A 15,016-nucleotide genomic window follows, 5' to 3' on the forward strand; every position below is an offset into this window, starting at 1 on the left:
TGTAGTTTGTGTAGTTGCTGTAGTGTATTTAGTTACTGTAGTTTGTGTAGTTACTGTAGTTTGTGTAGTTGCTGTAGTTTATTTAGTTACTGTAGTTTGTGTTACTGTAGTTTGTGTAGTTGCTGTAGTGTATTTAGTTACTGTAGTTTGTGTAGTTACTGTAGTTTGTGTAGTTGCTGTAGTGTATTTAGTTAAGGTAGTTTGTGTAGTTACTGTAGTTTGTGTAGTTGCTGTAATTTATTTAGTTACTGTAGTTGCTGTAGTTTGTGTAGTTGTGGAAGTTTGTGTAGTTACTGGAATTTGTGTAGTTGCTGTAGTTTGTGTAGTTGCTGTAGTTTATGTAGTTACTGTAGTTACTGACTAGTTTGTGTAGTTACTGTAGTTTGTGTAGTTGCTGTAGTTTGTGTAGTTACTGTAGTTTGTATAGTTGCTGTAGTTTGTGTAGTTGCTGTAGTTTGTGTAGTTGCTGTAGTATGTGTAGTTACTGTAGTTTTTGTAGTTGCTGTAGTTTGTGTAGTTGTTGTAGTTTGTGTAGTTACTGTAGTTTGTGTAGTTACTATAGTTTGTGTAGTTGCTGTAGTTTGTGTAGTTACTGTAGTATGTGTAGTTACTGTAGTTTGTGTAGTTGCTGTAGTTTGTGTAGTTACTGTAGTTTGTGTAGTTACTGTAGTTTGTGTAGTTGCTGTAGTTTGTGTAGTTACTGTAGTTTGTGCAGTTGCTGTAGTTTGTATAGTTGCTGTAAATTGTGAAGTTCCTGCATTTTGTATAGTTGCTGTAGATTTTGTAGTTGCTGTAGTTTGTGTAGTTGCTGTAGTTTGTTTAGTTGCTGAAGTTTGTGTAGTTGCTGTAGTTTGTGTAGTTGCTGTACTTTGTCAAATTGCTGTAATTTGTGTAGTTGCTTTAGCTTATGTAGTTACTGTAGTTTGCGTAGTTGCTGTAGTTTGTGTAGTTGCTGTAGTTTATTTAGTTACTGTAGTTTGTGTAGTTACTGTAGTTTGTGTAGTTGCTGTAAATTGTGAAGTTCCTGCATTTTGTATAGTTGCTGTAGATTTTGTAGTTGCTGTAGTTTGTGTAGTTGCTGTAGTTTGTTTAGTTGCTGAAGTTTGTGTAGTTGCTGTAGTTTGTGTAGTTGCTGTACTTTGTCAAATTGCTGTAATTTGTGTAGTTGCTTTAGCTTATGTAGTTACTGTAGTTTGCGTAGTTGCTGTAGTTTGTGTAGTTGCTGTAGTTTATTTAGTTACTGTAGTTTGTGTAGTTACTGTAGTTTGTGTAGTTGCTGTAGTTTGTGTAGTTGCTGTAGTTTGTGTAGTTGCTGTAGTTTGTGTAGTTACTGTAGTTTGTGTAGTTGCTGTAGTTTGTGTAGTTACTGTAGTTTGTGTAGTTGCTGTAGTTTGTGTAGTTGCTGTAGTTTATGAAATTGCTGTAGTTTGTGTAGTTGCTGTAGTTTGTGTAGTTGCTGTAGTTTGTGTAGTTACTGTAGTTTGTGTAGTTGCTGTAGTTTGATTAGTTGCTGTAGTTTATGTAGTTACTGTAGTTTGTGTAGTTGCTGTAGTTTGTGTAGTTGCTGTAGTTTGTGTAGTTACTGTAGTTACTGACTAGTTTGTGTAGTTACTGTAGTTTGTGTAGTTGCTGTAGTTTGTGTAGTTACTGTAGTTTGTATAGTTGCTGTAGTTTGTATAGTTGCTGTAGTTTGTGTAGTTCCTGTAGTTTGTGTAGTTGCTGTAGTTTGTATAGTTGCTGTAGTTGGTGTAGTTGCTGTAGTTTGTGTAGTTACTGTAGTTACTGTAGTTTGTGTAGTTACTGTAGTTTATGTAGTTTGTGTAGTTACTGTAGTTTGTATAGTTGCTGTAGTTTGTATAGTTGCTGTAGTTTGTGTAGTTGCTGTAGTTTGTGTAGTTACTGTAGTTTATGTAGTTTGTGTAGTTACTGTAGTTTGTATAGTTGCTGTAGTTTGTATAGTTGCTGTAGTTTGTGTAGTTACTGTAGTTGCTGTAGTTTGTGTAGTAGCTGTAGTTTGTGAAATTGCTGTAGTTTGTGTAGTTGCTGTAGTTTGTGTAGTTGCTGTAGTTTGTGTAGTTGCAGTAGTTTGTGAAATTGCTGTAGTTTTTGTAGTTGCTGTAGTTTGTGTAGTTGCTGTAGTTTGTGTAGTTACTGTAGTTTGTATAGTTGCTGTAGTTTGTGTAGTTGCTGTAGTTTGTATAGTTGCTGTAGTTGGTGTAGTTGCTGTAGTTTGTGTAGTTGCTGTAGTTTGTGTAGTTACTGTAGTTTGTATAGTTGCTGTAGTTGGTGTAGTTGCTGTAGTTTGTGTAGTTACTGTAGTTTGTATAGTTGCTGTATTTTGTGTAGTTACTGTAGTTTGTTTAGTTGCTGTAGTTGGTGTAGTTGCTGTAGTTTGTGTAGTTACTGTAGTTTATGTAGTTTGTGTAGTTACTGTAGTTTGTTTAGTTGCTGTAGTTTGTGTAGTTACTGTAGTTTGTATAGTTGCTGTAGTTTGTGTAGTTGCTGTAGTTTGTGTAGTTACTGTAGTTTATGTAGTTGTTGTAGTTTGTGTAGTTGCTGTAGTTTGTGTAGTTGCTGTAGTTTGTGAAATTGCTGTAGTTTGTGAAATTGCTGTAGTTTGTGTAGTTGCTGTAGTTTTTGTAGTTGCTGTAGTTTGTGTAGTTACTGTAGTTTATGTAGTTACTAAAGTTGCTGTAGTTTGTGTAGTTGCTGTAGTTTGTTTAGTTACTGTAGTTTGTGTAGTTGCTGTAGTTTGTGTAGTTGCTGTAGTTTGTGAAATTGCTGTAGTTTGTGTAGTTGCTGTAGTTTGTGTAGTTACTGTAGTTTGTGTAGTTGCTGTAGTTTGTGTAGTTGCTGTAGTTTGTGAAATTGCTGTAGTTTGTGTAGTTGCTGTAGTTTGTGTAGTTGCTGTAGTTTGTGTAGTTACTGTAGTTTGTGTAGTTGCTGTAGTTTGTGTAGTTGCTGTAGTTTGTGTAGTTACTGTAGTTTGTGTAGTTGCTGTAGTTTGTGTAGTTACTGTAGTTTGTGTAGTTGCTGTAGTTTGTTTAGTTACTGTAGTTTGTGTAGTTGCTGTAGTTTGTGTAGTTGCTGTAGTTTGTGAAATTGCTGTAGTTTGTGTAGTTGCTGTAGTTTGTGAAATTGCTGTAGTTTGTGTAGTTGCTGTAGTTTGTGTAGTTGCTGTAGTTTGTGTAGTTACTGTAGTTTGTGTAGTTGCTGTAGTTTGTGTAGTTGCTGTAGTTTGTGAAATTGCTGTAGTTTGTGTAGTTGCTGTAGTTTGTGAAATTGCTGTAGTTTGTGTAGTTGCTGTAGTTTGTGTAGTTGCTGTAGTTTGTGTAGGTACTGTAGTTTGTGTAGTTGCTGTAGTTTGTGTAGTTGCTGTAGTTTGTGAAATTGCTGTAGTTTGTGTAGTTGCTGTAGTTTGTGTAGTTGCTGTAGTTTGTGTAGTTACTGTAGTTTGTGTAGTTGCTGTAGTTTGTGTAGTTACTGTAGTTTGTGTAGTTGCTGTAGTTTGTGTAGTTGCTGTAGTTTGTGTAGTTACTGTAGTTTGTGTAGTTGCTGTAGTTTGTGTAGTTGTTGTAGTTTGTGTAGTTACTGTAGTTTGTGTAGTTGCTGTAGTTTGTGTATTTACTGTAGTTTGTGTAGTTACTGTAGTTTGTGTAGTTGCTGTAGTTTTTGAAATTGCTGTAGTTTGTGTAGTTGCTGTAGTTTGTGTAGTTGCTGTAGTTTGTGTAGTTACTGTAGTTTGTGTAGTTGCTGTAGTTTGTGTAGTTACTATAGTTTGTATAGTTGCTGTAGTTTGTGTAGTTGCTGTAGTTTGTGTAGTTGCTGTAGTTTGTATAGTTGTTGTAGTTTGTGTAGTTGCTGTAGTTTGATTAGTTGCTGTAGTTTATGTAGTTACTGTAGTTACTGACTAGTTTGTGTAGTTACTGTAGTTTGTGTAGTTACTGTAGTTTGTGTAGTTGCTGTAGTTTGTGTAGTTGCTGTAGTTTGTATAGTTGCTGTAGTTTGTGTAGTTGCTGTAGTTTGTGTAGTTACTGTAGTTTATGTAGTTGTTGTAGTTTGTGTAGTTGCTGTAGTTTGTGTAGTTGCTGTAGTTTGTGAAATTGCTGTAGTTTGTGAAATTGCTGTAGTTTGTGTAGTTGCTGTAGTTTTTGTAGTTGCTGTAGTTTGTGTAGTTGCTGTAGTTTGTGTAGTTGCTGTAGTTTGTGTGGTTTCTGTAGTTTGTTTAGTTGCTGTAGTTTGTGTAGTTGCTGTTGTTTGTGTAGTTACTTCTATAGCAATTCGTTTTGTGCATAAGTTATTTTTGTTAGTTTTTGTTAATATAAATTAAAATTAATTATAATAAACAAATTTCTGTAGAATTGATGTACTACTACAGCCCGGCAAATCTGGTTATTCTTGGTTCTTGTCGAAGTACTTTCAAGGTGCGTGTACTGAATTTATCAGTTAAATCAGAGTTTGTTTTTCATTTTTCATTCGTGTAATAAACACTCTCCTATTCCTTTATGTTTCAGAACGGGACAACCAAAATAACGGACTGGGCTTTTTGGGAATTCGTGGCCCTCCTGGTAGACCTGAGCAAACTGGGCCAAAAGGTATGCATTTGAAATCGCTTTTAAAGTAATAAGAAAGCTGCATACATAGTGAGTAGGATATAAACTAGCAAAGCTTGAAAAATGGAAACGTATATATAGTGCCTATACCTACAGCAAAATACAGAAGGTAATATAATATTAAAAAAATCATAAACTATAAAAAACCAACGAGCTAGAGTTAGTTGCAAGAAATGTGGTGCCAGCCAGGATGAGCTATGATGAAGTGTTTTATTTCTGAATTTATTTGTAAAATGGAAAAGTTGAAAATTTACATAGTATGTAAATAACATGTAAATAACATGTAAAGACACTGTAAAGCATGATTTACATAGTTTTTACCCTTTTACATGTTCTTCTCAAAACATGTCAAAAACATGTAAATATTTGAACTAAAACATGTAAAAACACAGAACATCATGTAAATTTCCCGAACGAAAGACCACGGACCATGTAAATAACATGTCAATTTATCCGATCAACACTGTAAAAAGCATGTAAAAACATTTATACCTGATGCTGAACATGTAAAAACCATGTAAATTGACAAAGGGGGCCTGTTTGGAAACATGTAAAAACCATGTAAATTGACAAAGGGGGCCTGTTTGGAAACATGTAAATTGACAAAGGGGGCCTGTTTGGAAACATGTAAAAACCATGTAAATTGACAAAGGGGGCCTGTTTGGAAACATGTAAAAACCATGTAAATTGACAAAGGGGGCCTGTTTGGAAACATGTAAATTGACAAAGGGGGCCTGATTGAAACATGTAAATACCCTGGAAATCGACAAAGGGGGCCTGTTGGGAAACATGTAAATACCCTGGAAATCGACAAAGGGGGCCTGTTTGGAAACATGTAAATTGACAAAGGGGGCCTGATTGAAACATGTAAATACCCTGGAAATCGACAAAGGGGGCCTGTTTGGAAACATGTAAATTGACAAAGGGGGCCTGATTGAAACATGTAAATACCCTGGAAATCGACAAAGGGGGCCTGTTTGAAACATGTAAAAAACATGGAAATTGACAAAGGATGCCTGTTTGAAACATATAAAAAACATGGAAATTGACAAAGGATGCCTGTTTGGAAACATGTAAAACGCATAGAAATTGACAAAGGGGGCCTGTTTGAAAAATGTAAAAAAAATGGAAATTGACAAAGGGGACCTGCCTAGCCCCTGTAATTAAAATGAAGAACAGAATGCCTGGCACTGTTTTCTTTTATTCGTCTAGAACCTTTTCTTGATACTATCCTAACTACATTCATTTTCAGTACGTCAGTGCATATATTTTTCCAGTTAATAATAATACATACAAATGATTTTATACCCCATAAGTAATAAAGTTCGTCTGCATGTATCTTGCAATAAAGCATGTATATATAGCTTGGAATATTCTTTATAAATATAATAAAAATTAGCATTTCATTCAGAATAAAATGATTTAGATCGTATAGTTTTGTATAGTTTTTCAGCTCAAATAAAGCAGTTTTACTAGGTCAAAAATTGCTGATACCAATTATTTCAACTCCACATAATCATTATGGAAAACAATAAAGATTAAGATAAATTTATGCATGATTAATTGATAGAACTGTCTAATAACATATCAGTGACTTCATTTCCAAATAGTAATAATACTACTCCTCTATTGCAAAGGCCCACTTTGATCCTGCATGTTGCACTGGTGTTTGCTTTTCTCTTAAAAAGCCAATCTCTTTTGCTTGGCATGTGCCCCGATTTATCCTATGTTCCTCTACTGAAGTGCCTTCATGCACTCAATATGAAGTGAATTTTTCAATACATGTAGCTTAGCATATGTATGAAAATGTACCATATCATGAAAGACATTTATTGTAGGATGAAAATGAGCCTTTAAAAGTTATACTATGGGTAAGATATTGATCAATTTTATTAATAGCCGTAAATGGTCTTTTTGAATAACCGCATAAAATATACTTTACAGTAACTGAAGGGTTGGAAATGAAACCATGGTATTTCAAGATTAAATTTTTGTTGAATGTTTTTCTTTTGCTTCAATTCATGTAATGTTTGGCACATGATTTGCTTTCAGCCCTTCAGTTACTACCACAACCCTTCCATATCATAAAACTATGAAATCAAACGAATAATAAACATTGCAGAACCTTTTGCACAATGATTTTGAACACTGAACAGCCAAGTTCACACTAGCCTGCGAGTAGGCTCACCTTAGAGCACGCACGAGAACGACATTTACGTGGCAAAGCCGCGAGTGAACCTGCATCAACCTCTGCTTATTTTTCACTCCCACCCCGGAAACCGCAGGAATACTGACAAGCCAATTTAATTTCAAAGAAAGTAGAAGTTTGACAGGAATGTTGACAAGATATGACATTCATGGAGATATGAAATTTACTGGTGCCTCTTCACCAGTCTCCTCCCCACCATATTGCTGTGCCCGCCAGTCGTGAGTACCCCAAAGTATATTTCATGCCCCAAGGTGAGCCTTCCCGCAGGGTAAGTTCAAACACCATTCATTGGTAAGCTATGTTAAAATTGTCCCAAAAAATGCCTAGAATTGAAATTGTACAAAAGCTGATTTTCATCTTTGCTTGGTGGCTCTCGTTGTACATTTACAAGACCTTATTTTTAACTTTTCCTACCTACAGAGTGGGCCCTTATTCGAGGTGGGCGCTTATTCGAGGTTGGGAAAGTACAGACCTAAGACTGACACTGATGTAGAATAATTCTTCACCTTTAACAGTGGTTATTTGGCAAATGGTTTGGGTTCCAACCCTTCAACTACTATCATAGCACTACAATTGATAAAAAAGCTATGGCATCAAATAACCACAGTAGAACCTCTTGAATAATGATTTCGAACACTGACCAGCCTAGGTTCACTTGACACATTTATCACTGTAATTGTCAGGCTTTGTTAACATGGTCCTATTTAAAAACTGCCATTAATTCAAATAATTTGTACAAAAGTAGAACAAAACTGATGGAATAAATTTCCACCAGAAGACCACACGACATGTACATGTATGTACACCAACTGAACATTCAGCAAGATGCTTCATTGTGATGGTACAGACTTGATACTGACCCCGAGGTGAAACGATTTTACACCTTAACCACCTCTGGTTATTGCCACCTTTTTTAGTATTTGTATGAACAAGACTTCATCAGTGAAAGTGGTAGAGCCTTCTTTAACCTAACAACAAATTATAAAGAATCATTAGGAATGACATTCTGGTTAGATCAATGTTGTGGTTAAAAAATTTTCAAACCAATTTTTACTTTTCACTGTCTCATTTCTTAATATTATCTGAAACAAAAGAAAATAAAAATCAAAACCGGTTTGAAAAATTAAAGCCAACAAAGCGTTGAAACCACAACATCACCACTTCTGAACCTGCACATTAGGGACTTCAAGATAACTGGGAGGGCTGACCTTGAGAACAGCTGACTGGAAGTAATTTTTTACATGTAGACATTGCTCCATGTACATTGCCATCCAGTTGTTATCAAGGACGCGAGAAGTAGAGTTTTGCAGTCCACTGGTTGCACTCATATATACAAGAATAAAAGACCTTATGGTATCACAAAATTCATAAAAATATGCACATGTGCAATTGAACATGTATTTTTTAAGCACTCTACAATGCACATTTGGACATGTAGGAATTTGTACTAGACCAGCTGTAAATGTACATGTAGCAAATTTCCTACAAAGTTGATTGCATGGTAAGCTATACTCATGACCACTGGACCACAGTGGCCAGCTGCCAACTGTCAGAATGTTTAAAGTACACATTATGTTACCATTACCACTATTAATTATTTTAAGGCTAACCATAAACATGCTAACCAGAGTTTTAAAATTTAGGGCCACACAAAGTGCTGTTTAGGCTACATTGTAAGTGCAATGCTATTAAGGCTAACAATTGTGCTACATGTACAGTGTAACCCCAATATAACGATATGCCAAGGGGGCAGTAAAATTATATCGCTATATCAAGGAATCGTTATATCAGGGTGCTGTCCTATACATTTTATTTTTGCCGGGACATAACATATTCATCGTTATATCGGGAATATTGAAGATTGTTATATCGGGGTTCCACTGTACAGTCAACTCTCATTATAGCGGACACGCTCGGGGCGTCGTTTTGTGTCCGTTATAGTGAGAGTCCGTAATAGCGGGAGTCATTTCCAGTCAAACCTCTTTCGCCGGGGACTTGGATTTTGTCCGTAATAACGAGTGTCCGCAATAGCACGGTGTCCGCAAGGCGAGAGTTGACTGTATTGAGGTTAACCAGGTTGTTATTTCGGCTAACCTCAGTCCTATTTGGGCTTACTGCAGTGCTATTCGACTCACAGAAAAAAGCCTTTGACAGCAGGTCATTAAGTCTACATTGGATTTAAAACTTTTATTAGCTGCTAGTCATTGAGACATAAATTGAGGCTTGTACTTACATGCCACTCTTCCTATAAACCCTTTCATCTGAAAGTAATAACACATCCAAACAATTTAATGTCATTTGCTGACTCAATTAGAAAGTCACTTCAGTACTGCCGACGTAACCAATTGAACATTCCATATTCAAACCCCATCGAACACCAATGGTTGATTGGGTACGGTAATTGCACATAACCGTACTAAAATTAAAATTTGGTCCATCCAACAAAATGGAATGTTTGATTACGAACTCTTGCTTGTTTGTATATTATGCAGACATTTTGTATGGTGCACTACTACCTATGTTTTGTTGTTGTTGTTTTTTTATTTATTTATTATTTTGTTTTTACTACTGCCTATGTTGGGGTGAATGAAATGGTGCAAGTTCTGTTTAAGTAGAAAAAAATGTTCTGTTTGAGTCTTATGGTGACTACAAGGCAGAAACCATTTCCTTCCCACCACTATAAAAAAGTAAACAAAAGTGCATATATCAGTATTTAACTGTTGTTTCGTTCTCTTATACAAAATATGTATAAACAAACATCAAGACACTCAGTTTAATTAGTCCTGCATGTTTTACTTATCAAGAGATGGATTCCGAACAAAGTTGAATCACATTGAGTTTGGTTGTGTTAGGTTGTGTATGATTGGTTCCTCGGGGTATCCAATCCAACAAAATCGAACCAAAAATCAATCGAACCCAATTGAACACCAATCGTTCGATTGGGTTTGGTAATCGAACAAAATCAAACATCTATTTTGCTGTAAGTCCGATTTTCGAACCAATCGAACATAATCAAACACAGTCAAACTCAATCGGGTTTGATCTAGTTCTGAATCTTTCTCTTGATAAGTAAATCACGCAGGACTAATCAAAATCAACTTTTATTGAATGGAATAAATATAACTTAAACGTCCAAATATCGAACTGAATGTCAATGTTTAGTAAAATATATTTGGTAGAAGAGAACAGAAGGACGGTAAAATAACTGAAATGCACTATTGTTTACATTTCTATATTAGAAGGAAGGATATGGTTTCTGCCCTGCAGTTTTTACCATTACACTCAAACAGAAGTTGCACCATTTCATTCACTGCAACACAGGCAATCAGTGTGTTCAATATGTGAAGAATCATTATAGGGAGCCAAAACGCTGCCGCCATCAGTCTGTCTTAGCCCTCGAGGGCGTCCAAAAGCGACGTTGACAGGAGAAGAGCAATTTCCAGCATAACAATTACATTGGAGGAAGTGCTTACTATCAACATGGATGACAAAAAGTAATAAGTGAACAAGTAAAATAATTTTTTTCTTAAGATCAAAATCATCGTAATAAGCAAAAAACTTGCATGCAAAATTGACTTCAGTTTCGGACGAAAACGTTGTTCGACTGCCCCAGCTGTGGCGCAGTATAAATCAATATATACTCAGTATAAACAAACAGGAGTTCGGTAATCGAACTTTCAATTGAGTTTGATTGACCAAATTTTATTGTGAGTTTGATTATGTATGATTACCGAACCCAATCGAACAATTGGTGTTTGATTAAGTTCGATTACCGAACATTCGATTGGATACCCTGGGAATAATCGAACTCACAGCAAAATAGACGTTCGATTTTTTTCGACTAACAAAACCAATCGAATAAGTTTGATATGCCAGGAGTACTATATAGATAAGATTGATAAATACTGCTTAATACTTTTGGTGATAATTTTAAAGCTGTTTTAGATTGCTTTATAATTTGCCAGTTGAAAACCTCACTGAGTTTAAACTGTTGCAAATCGGCAAAATAATAATTACTATACATACAATAACATGAATAAATAAGCCTTGCACTCTTAAATTATATAAGCTTATATTTTAAATAAAACATGTTGAACAGTCCTGTGTTGACATCTCTATATGCACACGGAATTATTCAATTTATTCTAACAATAACTTCATGTTTAAGAAGTGCTGAATTATACGTATGAAGTGCAAGAACAAACACGAAATTCTACATTTTGAACTTCTATTAAAATATTAAAACCAATCTCACCTAGAAGCTACATAGAGGAAATCAACCAAAACATGATTTGAACGGTCATATATAAGCTTACCTTGGAAAGAAACTTGGCTAAAACAGGCGTGTTGATTGGAGATCCGGTGAAAGAAGGCTCCATGCAGCTGATTTAGAAGTTATAAGGTCTCAAAGAGAGGAAAATTGCCCTTTTTAGCGAGATAAAAGGTCTCTCAATGATCGATCTTCGAACCGTTGAACCGAGCGCCAAAAAGTACCAGAGAGGACGCCGGGATTAATTTTCGTTCGCGCCAGTGCTTCTCGGCCTTACCTCTCGACCAGGTCAAACACGGCAAACGACCAATTTTACCGCCGTTCGCGTGCAAAAATATAAAGAAAACCAAAACGCATGTCTCGAAAAATATATAAGCCAAACTGTTGGACGCTAGCGTTTTCCCCCCACTGCTCCAGATTGTTTAAAATATTGTTAGACGAAGTTATAGTCGCCTTCGTTTTCTGCATCGAAAGGTTTTCATTTATAATCTGTTTACTTTTTGACATTAGTAGAGGATTTGTAACTAAGACCTTTTGTAATGAGTTATGTTAAAACTGATATCAGTCGCTTAATTTCGTCTTGCGCTTCGTTCATCTAGATTATTAGTAAATAATAAAAACCCATTCAGGCGGTTACATATATTGGAGGATAATGCCCTTGGCTGAAAAAATGAACAGTTGACTAAGCTTCAAAGGCAACTGTGAAATTTTGAGGATAATCTTTCAGGCAAGGAGTATTATCCTCCAGCAAGCCGGAAGGGGAAATATTTATTTTATACTTTCTTAAATCCCTCCGATTTCTTCTTCGTCGTTTGATTTCGTACCACGTGATGCGTTCTGTCTAACTAATGAATGCACGCGAAAGTTATTTGGTGGGTTGCAACATGAATTACAAGCTCATGTTTACATGTTTTCAAACAGCCCCCTTTGTCAATTTCCAGGGTATTTGCATGTTTCCAAACAGGCCCCCTTTGTCGATTTCCAGGGTATTTACATGTTTCCAAACAGGCCCCCTTTGTCAATTTCCATGTTTTTTACATGTTTCCAAACAGGCCCCCTTTGTCGATTTCAAGGGTATTTACATGTTTCCAAACAGGCCCCCTTTATCAATTTCCATGTTTTTTACATGTTTCCAAACAGGACCCCTTTGTTAATTTCCATGGTTTTTACATGTTTCCAAACAGGCCCCCTTTGTCAATTTCCATGGTTTTTACATGTTTCCAAACAGGCCCCCTTTGTCAATTTCCATGGTTTTTACATGTTTCCGAACGGCGCCCCTTTGTCAATTTTCCATGTTCTTTACATGATTTAGTAAAGAAATTTACATGTTTTTTACAAAGAAAGAAACTGTAAAAGTGGTTAATACATTTGACATGTTTTTTACATGTTCTTACAATTAGCGTTGTAATAAAGGACCATGTAAATCACTTTTTACAATACATTTACATGATCCGTTGAAGACTGTAAATTTCATGTAAATTTTGTTTTACAAAACTCCAACATGTAAATTTTAATTTACAAAGAATGTAAATAAGATTTACATTTTGTAAATTGTAATTTACATGTGCATGTAAATTTTCAACTTTTCCAGTGAAAAAATCGATTTCTTTAGTCTGATTGTGTGGAAAATGTTACTGAAGTAGAGTAGTCAATAGTAACGGCAATCAAACAGACAGTATCGGGCCTGAAAAACCCTATTGAAGCTAAGCAAGCAGACTTTATTATTTACAGGAGAGTCGGGAAAACCAGGAACACCAGGAGCTAAAGGAGAAAAAGGCCAAGATGGAAAGTCTGGAGTGCAGTATGTTCGCTGGGGAAGAAACACATGTCCTAGTGGTTCTGAGATCGTTTACAAAGGTAAGACGTGGCTTACAAGGCAATGCTTTGACACAATTTTAAATCACTATGGCAAAATTTTAAAAGACAAACCAAGCCTCTTTCCCTTTCTCTCAGGCTAACCAATATAATAATAATTAGTTCTCGTTTATAAAATACAAAAACAGCTAAAACTTTTTGTTTGGTATGCCCATATCCTACTGTTTTGCCATAAAATAAATGAAGCAAAATTAAAAAAAAAAAAAACAGATTAAATTATCAAGATTTTTATTCAAATAAGCATAGGATCAAAAAATAGCTCATTATGAATTTTATTTATTACAAGTTCAAACACATTAGAAGACAATTAATCCACGGACTAACACTTAGAAAATAAGAAAAACTTAGTTTTCGACTTATTTTTTTCAGTAGCACTTGATACACTTGACAAGTATTTAATTAAAACCAAAACATGTAATCGTATACATGTAGAAAAATGAACAAATTTAACAATTTTGGATATAAAGGAATGACTGTTATCTTTTTTATATTGTTAGGTAGAATTGGTGGCGAGTATTACAATCACCAAGGCGGCGGAGTAAATTACCTGTGTCTTCCGCTCAATCCGAAGTATGACAGATACAAGGACGGATGGCAGGCCTCGGGATACGTGTATGGCTCTGAGTATCAAGTCAGCGATAACGTCATATTTAAGAAGAACGTCCATGACTATGAGGCGCCATGCGCGGTTTGCTTCGCCAAGACACGTGGTTCAATGCTTATGATGCCCGCAAGGAATGACTGTCCATCTGGCTGGACCGAGGAGTATCATGGGTACTTGATGACTGAATACTACAACCACAAGAAGCAACGCGACTTCATCTGTGTTGACGGAGACCCAGATTATGTCCCTGGTACCAAAGCGAACAAGGATAGTGCCTTACTGTACCCCGTGCAAGGACAGTGTGGCTCACTACCGTGCGGTCCATACGTCGCCGGGAGAGAGTTCACATGCGCTGTGTGTACCAAGTGATGAGAAGACTATCACTACAGGGGCTATCAAAAGGCTACAAAAAAAAACATAACGGTGATTTTGTAAACTGTCTTGATTTAATGTAACGTAAAACAGAAACTAGATATTTCAGACAAAGATGTAAGCCATGATAAAGTTTACTGCTTTTAGTACCATGCAAACGGGCGACACACATGGATGTAGTGTATTTTAACTAGAATAAACTATAGTATAATCTCTAAAAATGTTGTCTTGTTTGCTTCACTGCTATGTCGTCTCCAGAGCCTGTGATCCAGTTTGTTAACGCCAACAATAATTGATACCAATTCAGTTGCTGACTGCTGTATTGAGGACCCTAGCTACATTGCAGCAATTTAAAATGCCGAGGAAGCAGTACTCAATTCAAACCGCTAAATTTGCAATCGATTGATCACGCTTTTTAAGCAGGAAAAATTCAACTACCCCGGGCTATTTATGTAAACCATAGATCGGGTGGGTGGAGGAAACTTTAAGGGAGACATGCTCGTGCAGTTGTTTGCTTTAATTAAACTTTTCCTACGCCTTTGGACGGAGGGAGTGAAGAAATCACTTCTAGCTGGATAGAAACAAAAAGTAAAACGCGGGAGTCATGATGGCGTGAATTACCTCATTATAGGAAATTAACGCTTGTGTTAATTAAGGTATTTGAAATTAACGCGACTTAAATTAACGCGCAATTGAAGGAAAAATTTCTCCCCAATAAAGGAAATTAACGCGAAAGAGGAGGTAATATTTTAAAATGAAGGAAATTAACGCGACGAACACAAAGAAAAAAAAAATTGTTGAGAAAGTCTAAGACAACAGGAAACAATTTATTTCAACACTTGGCGTATAATCCTAAACGTAGGGGTTAAGCGAAGGAATCTGACCGCCTCGAGCGTTCTCCACAGTTTCAGTGATACCGGCAGATTTCCACCCTGATGAAATAATGCCTTTTCCTACGAGTCAAGAACGTTTGACCGTATCGAAAAATTGGGGCCGAAATAATGGAAATTAAGGTCATGGAAATTAACGCTCCACTTAATTAACGGCGCGGAAATTAACGTTAACAAAAATTA

General features: G+C 36.1%; 2 protein-coding genes and 1 long non-coding RNA gene across 4 annotated transcripts in view; 2 read left to right on the forward strand and 1 right to left on the reverse strand.

Moving 5' to 3' along the window:
- Positions 1 to 13,973, forward strand: part of LOC144649289 (uncharacterized) — a 44,442-nt gene extending 30,469 nt beyond the window's left edge. The window contains exons 5-6 of the mRNA XM_078508763.1: positions 12,824 to 12,949; positions 13,465 to 13,973. Coding sequence (XP_078364889.1) covers positions 12,824 to 12,949; positions 13,465 to 13,940 — 602 coding nt within the window. The 3' untranslated portion in view covers positions 13,941 to 13,973. The remainder of the gene's footprint in view (positions 1 to 12,823; positions 12,950 to 13,464) is intronic.
- LOC144649283 (uncharacterized) overlaps positions 1 to 15,016 on the forward strand; it is a 120,764-nt gene that overhangs the window by 63,570 nt on the left and 42,178 nt on the right. The gene's annotated exons all lie outside the window — the stretch shown is intronic.
- LOC144649297 (uncharacterized) lies at positions 5,795 to 11,488 on the reverse strand. Of its 2 annotated transcripts, none has more exons than XR_013569879.1 (3): positions 11,139 to 11,488; positions 9,056 to 9,083; positions 5,795 to 7,790 (listed from the first exon to the last, which is right to left on the reverse strand). It is a non-coding gene; the product is annotated as an uncharacterized LOC144649297 (long non-coding RNA). The 2 variants fall into 2 exon arrangements; XR_013569878.1 differs by having other exon boundaries at positions 5,795 to 8,145.

The sequence above is a fragment of the Oculina patagonica genome, chromosome 4, assembly GCF_052425735.1.
Source record: "Oculina patagonica isolate OP01 chromosome 4, crgOcupat, whole genome shotgun sequence".
Taxonomy (NCBI): Eukaryota; Metazoa; Cnidaria; class Anthozoa; order Scleractinia; family Oculinidae; genus Oculina; species Oculina patagonica.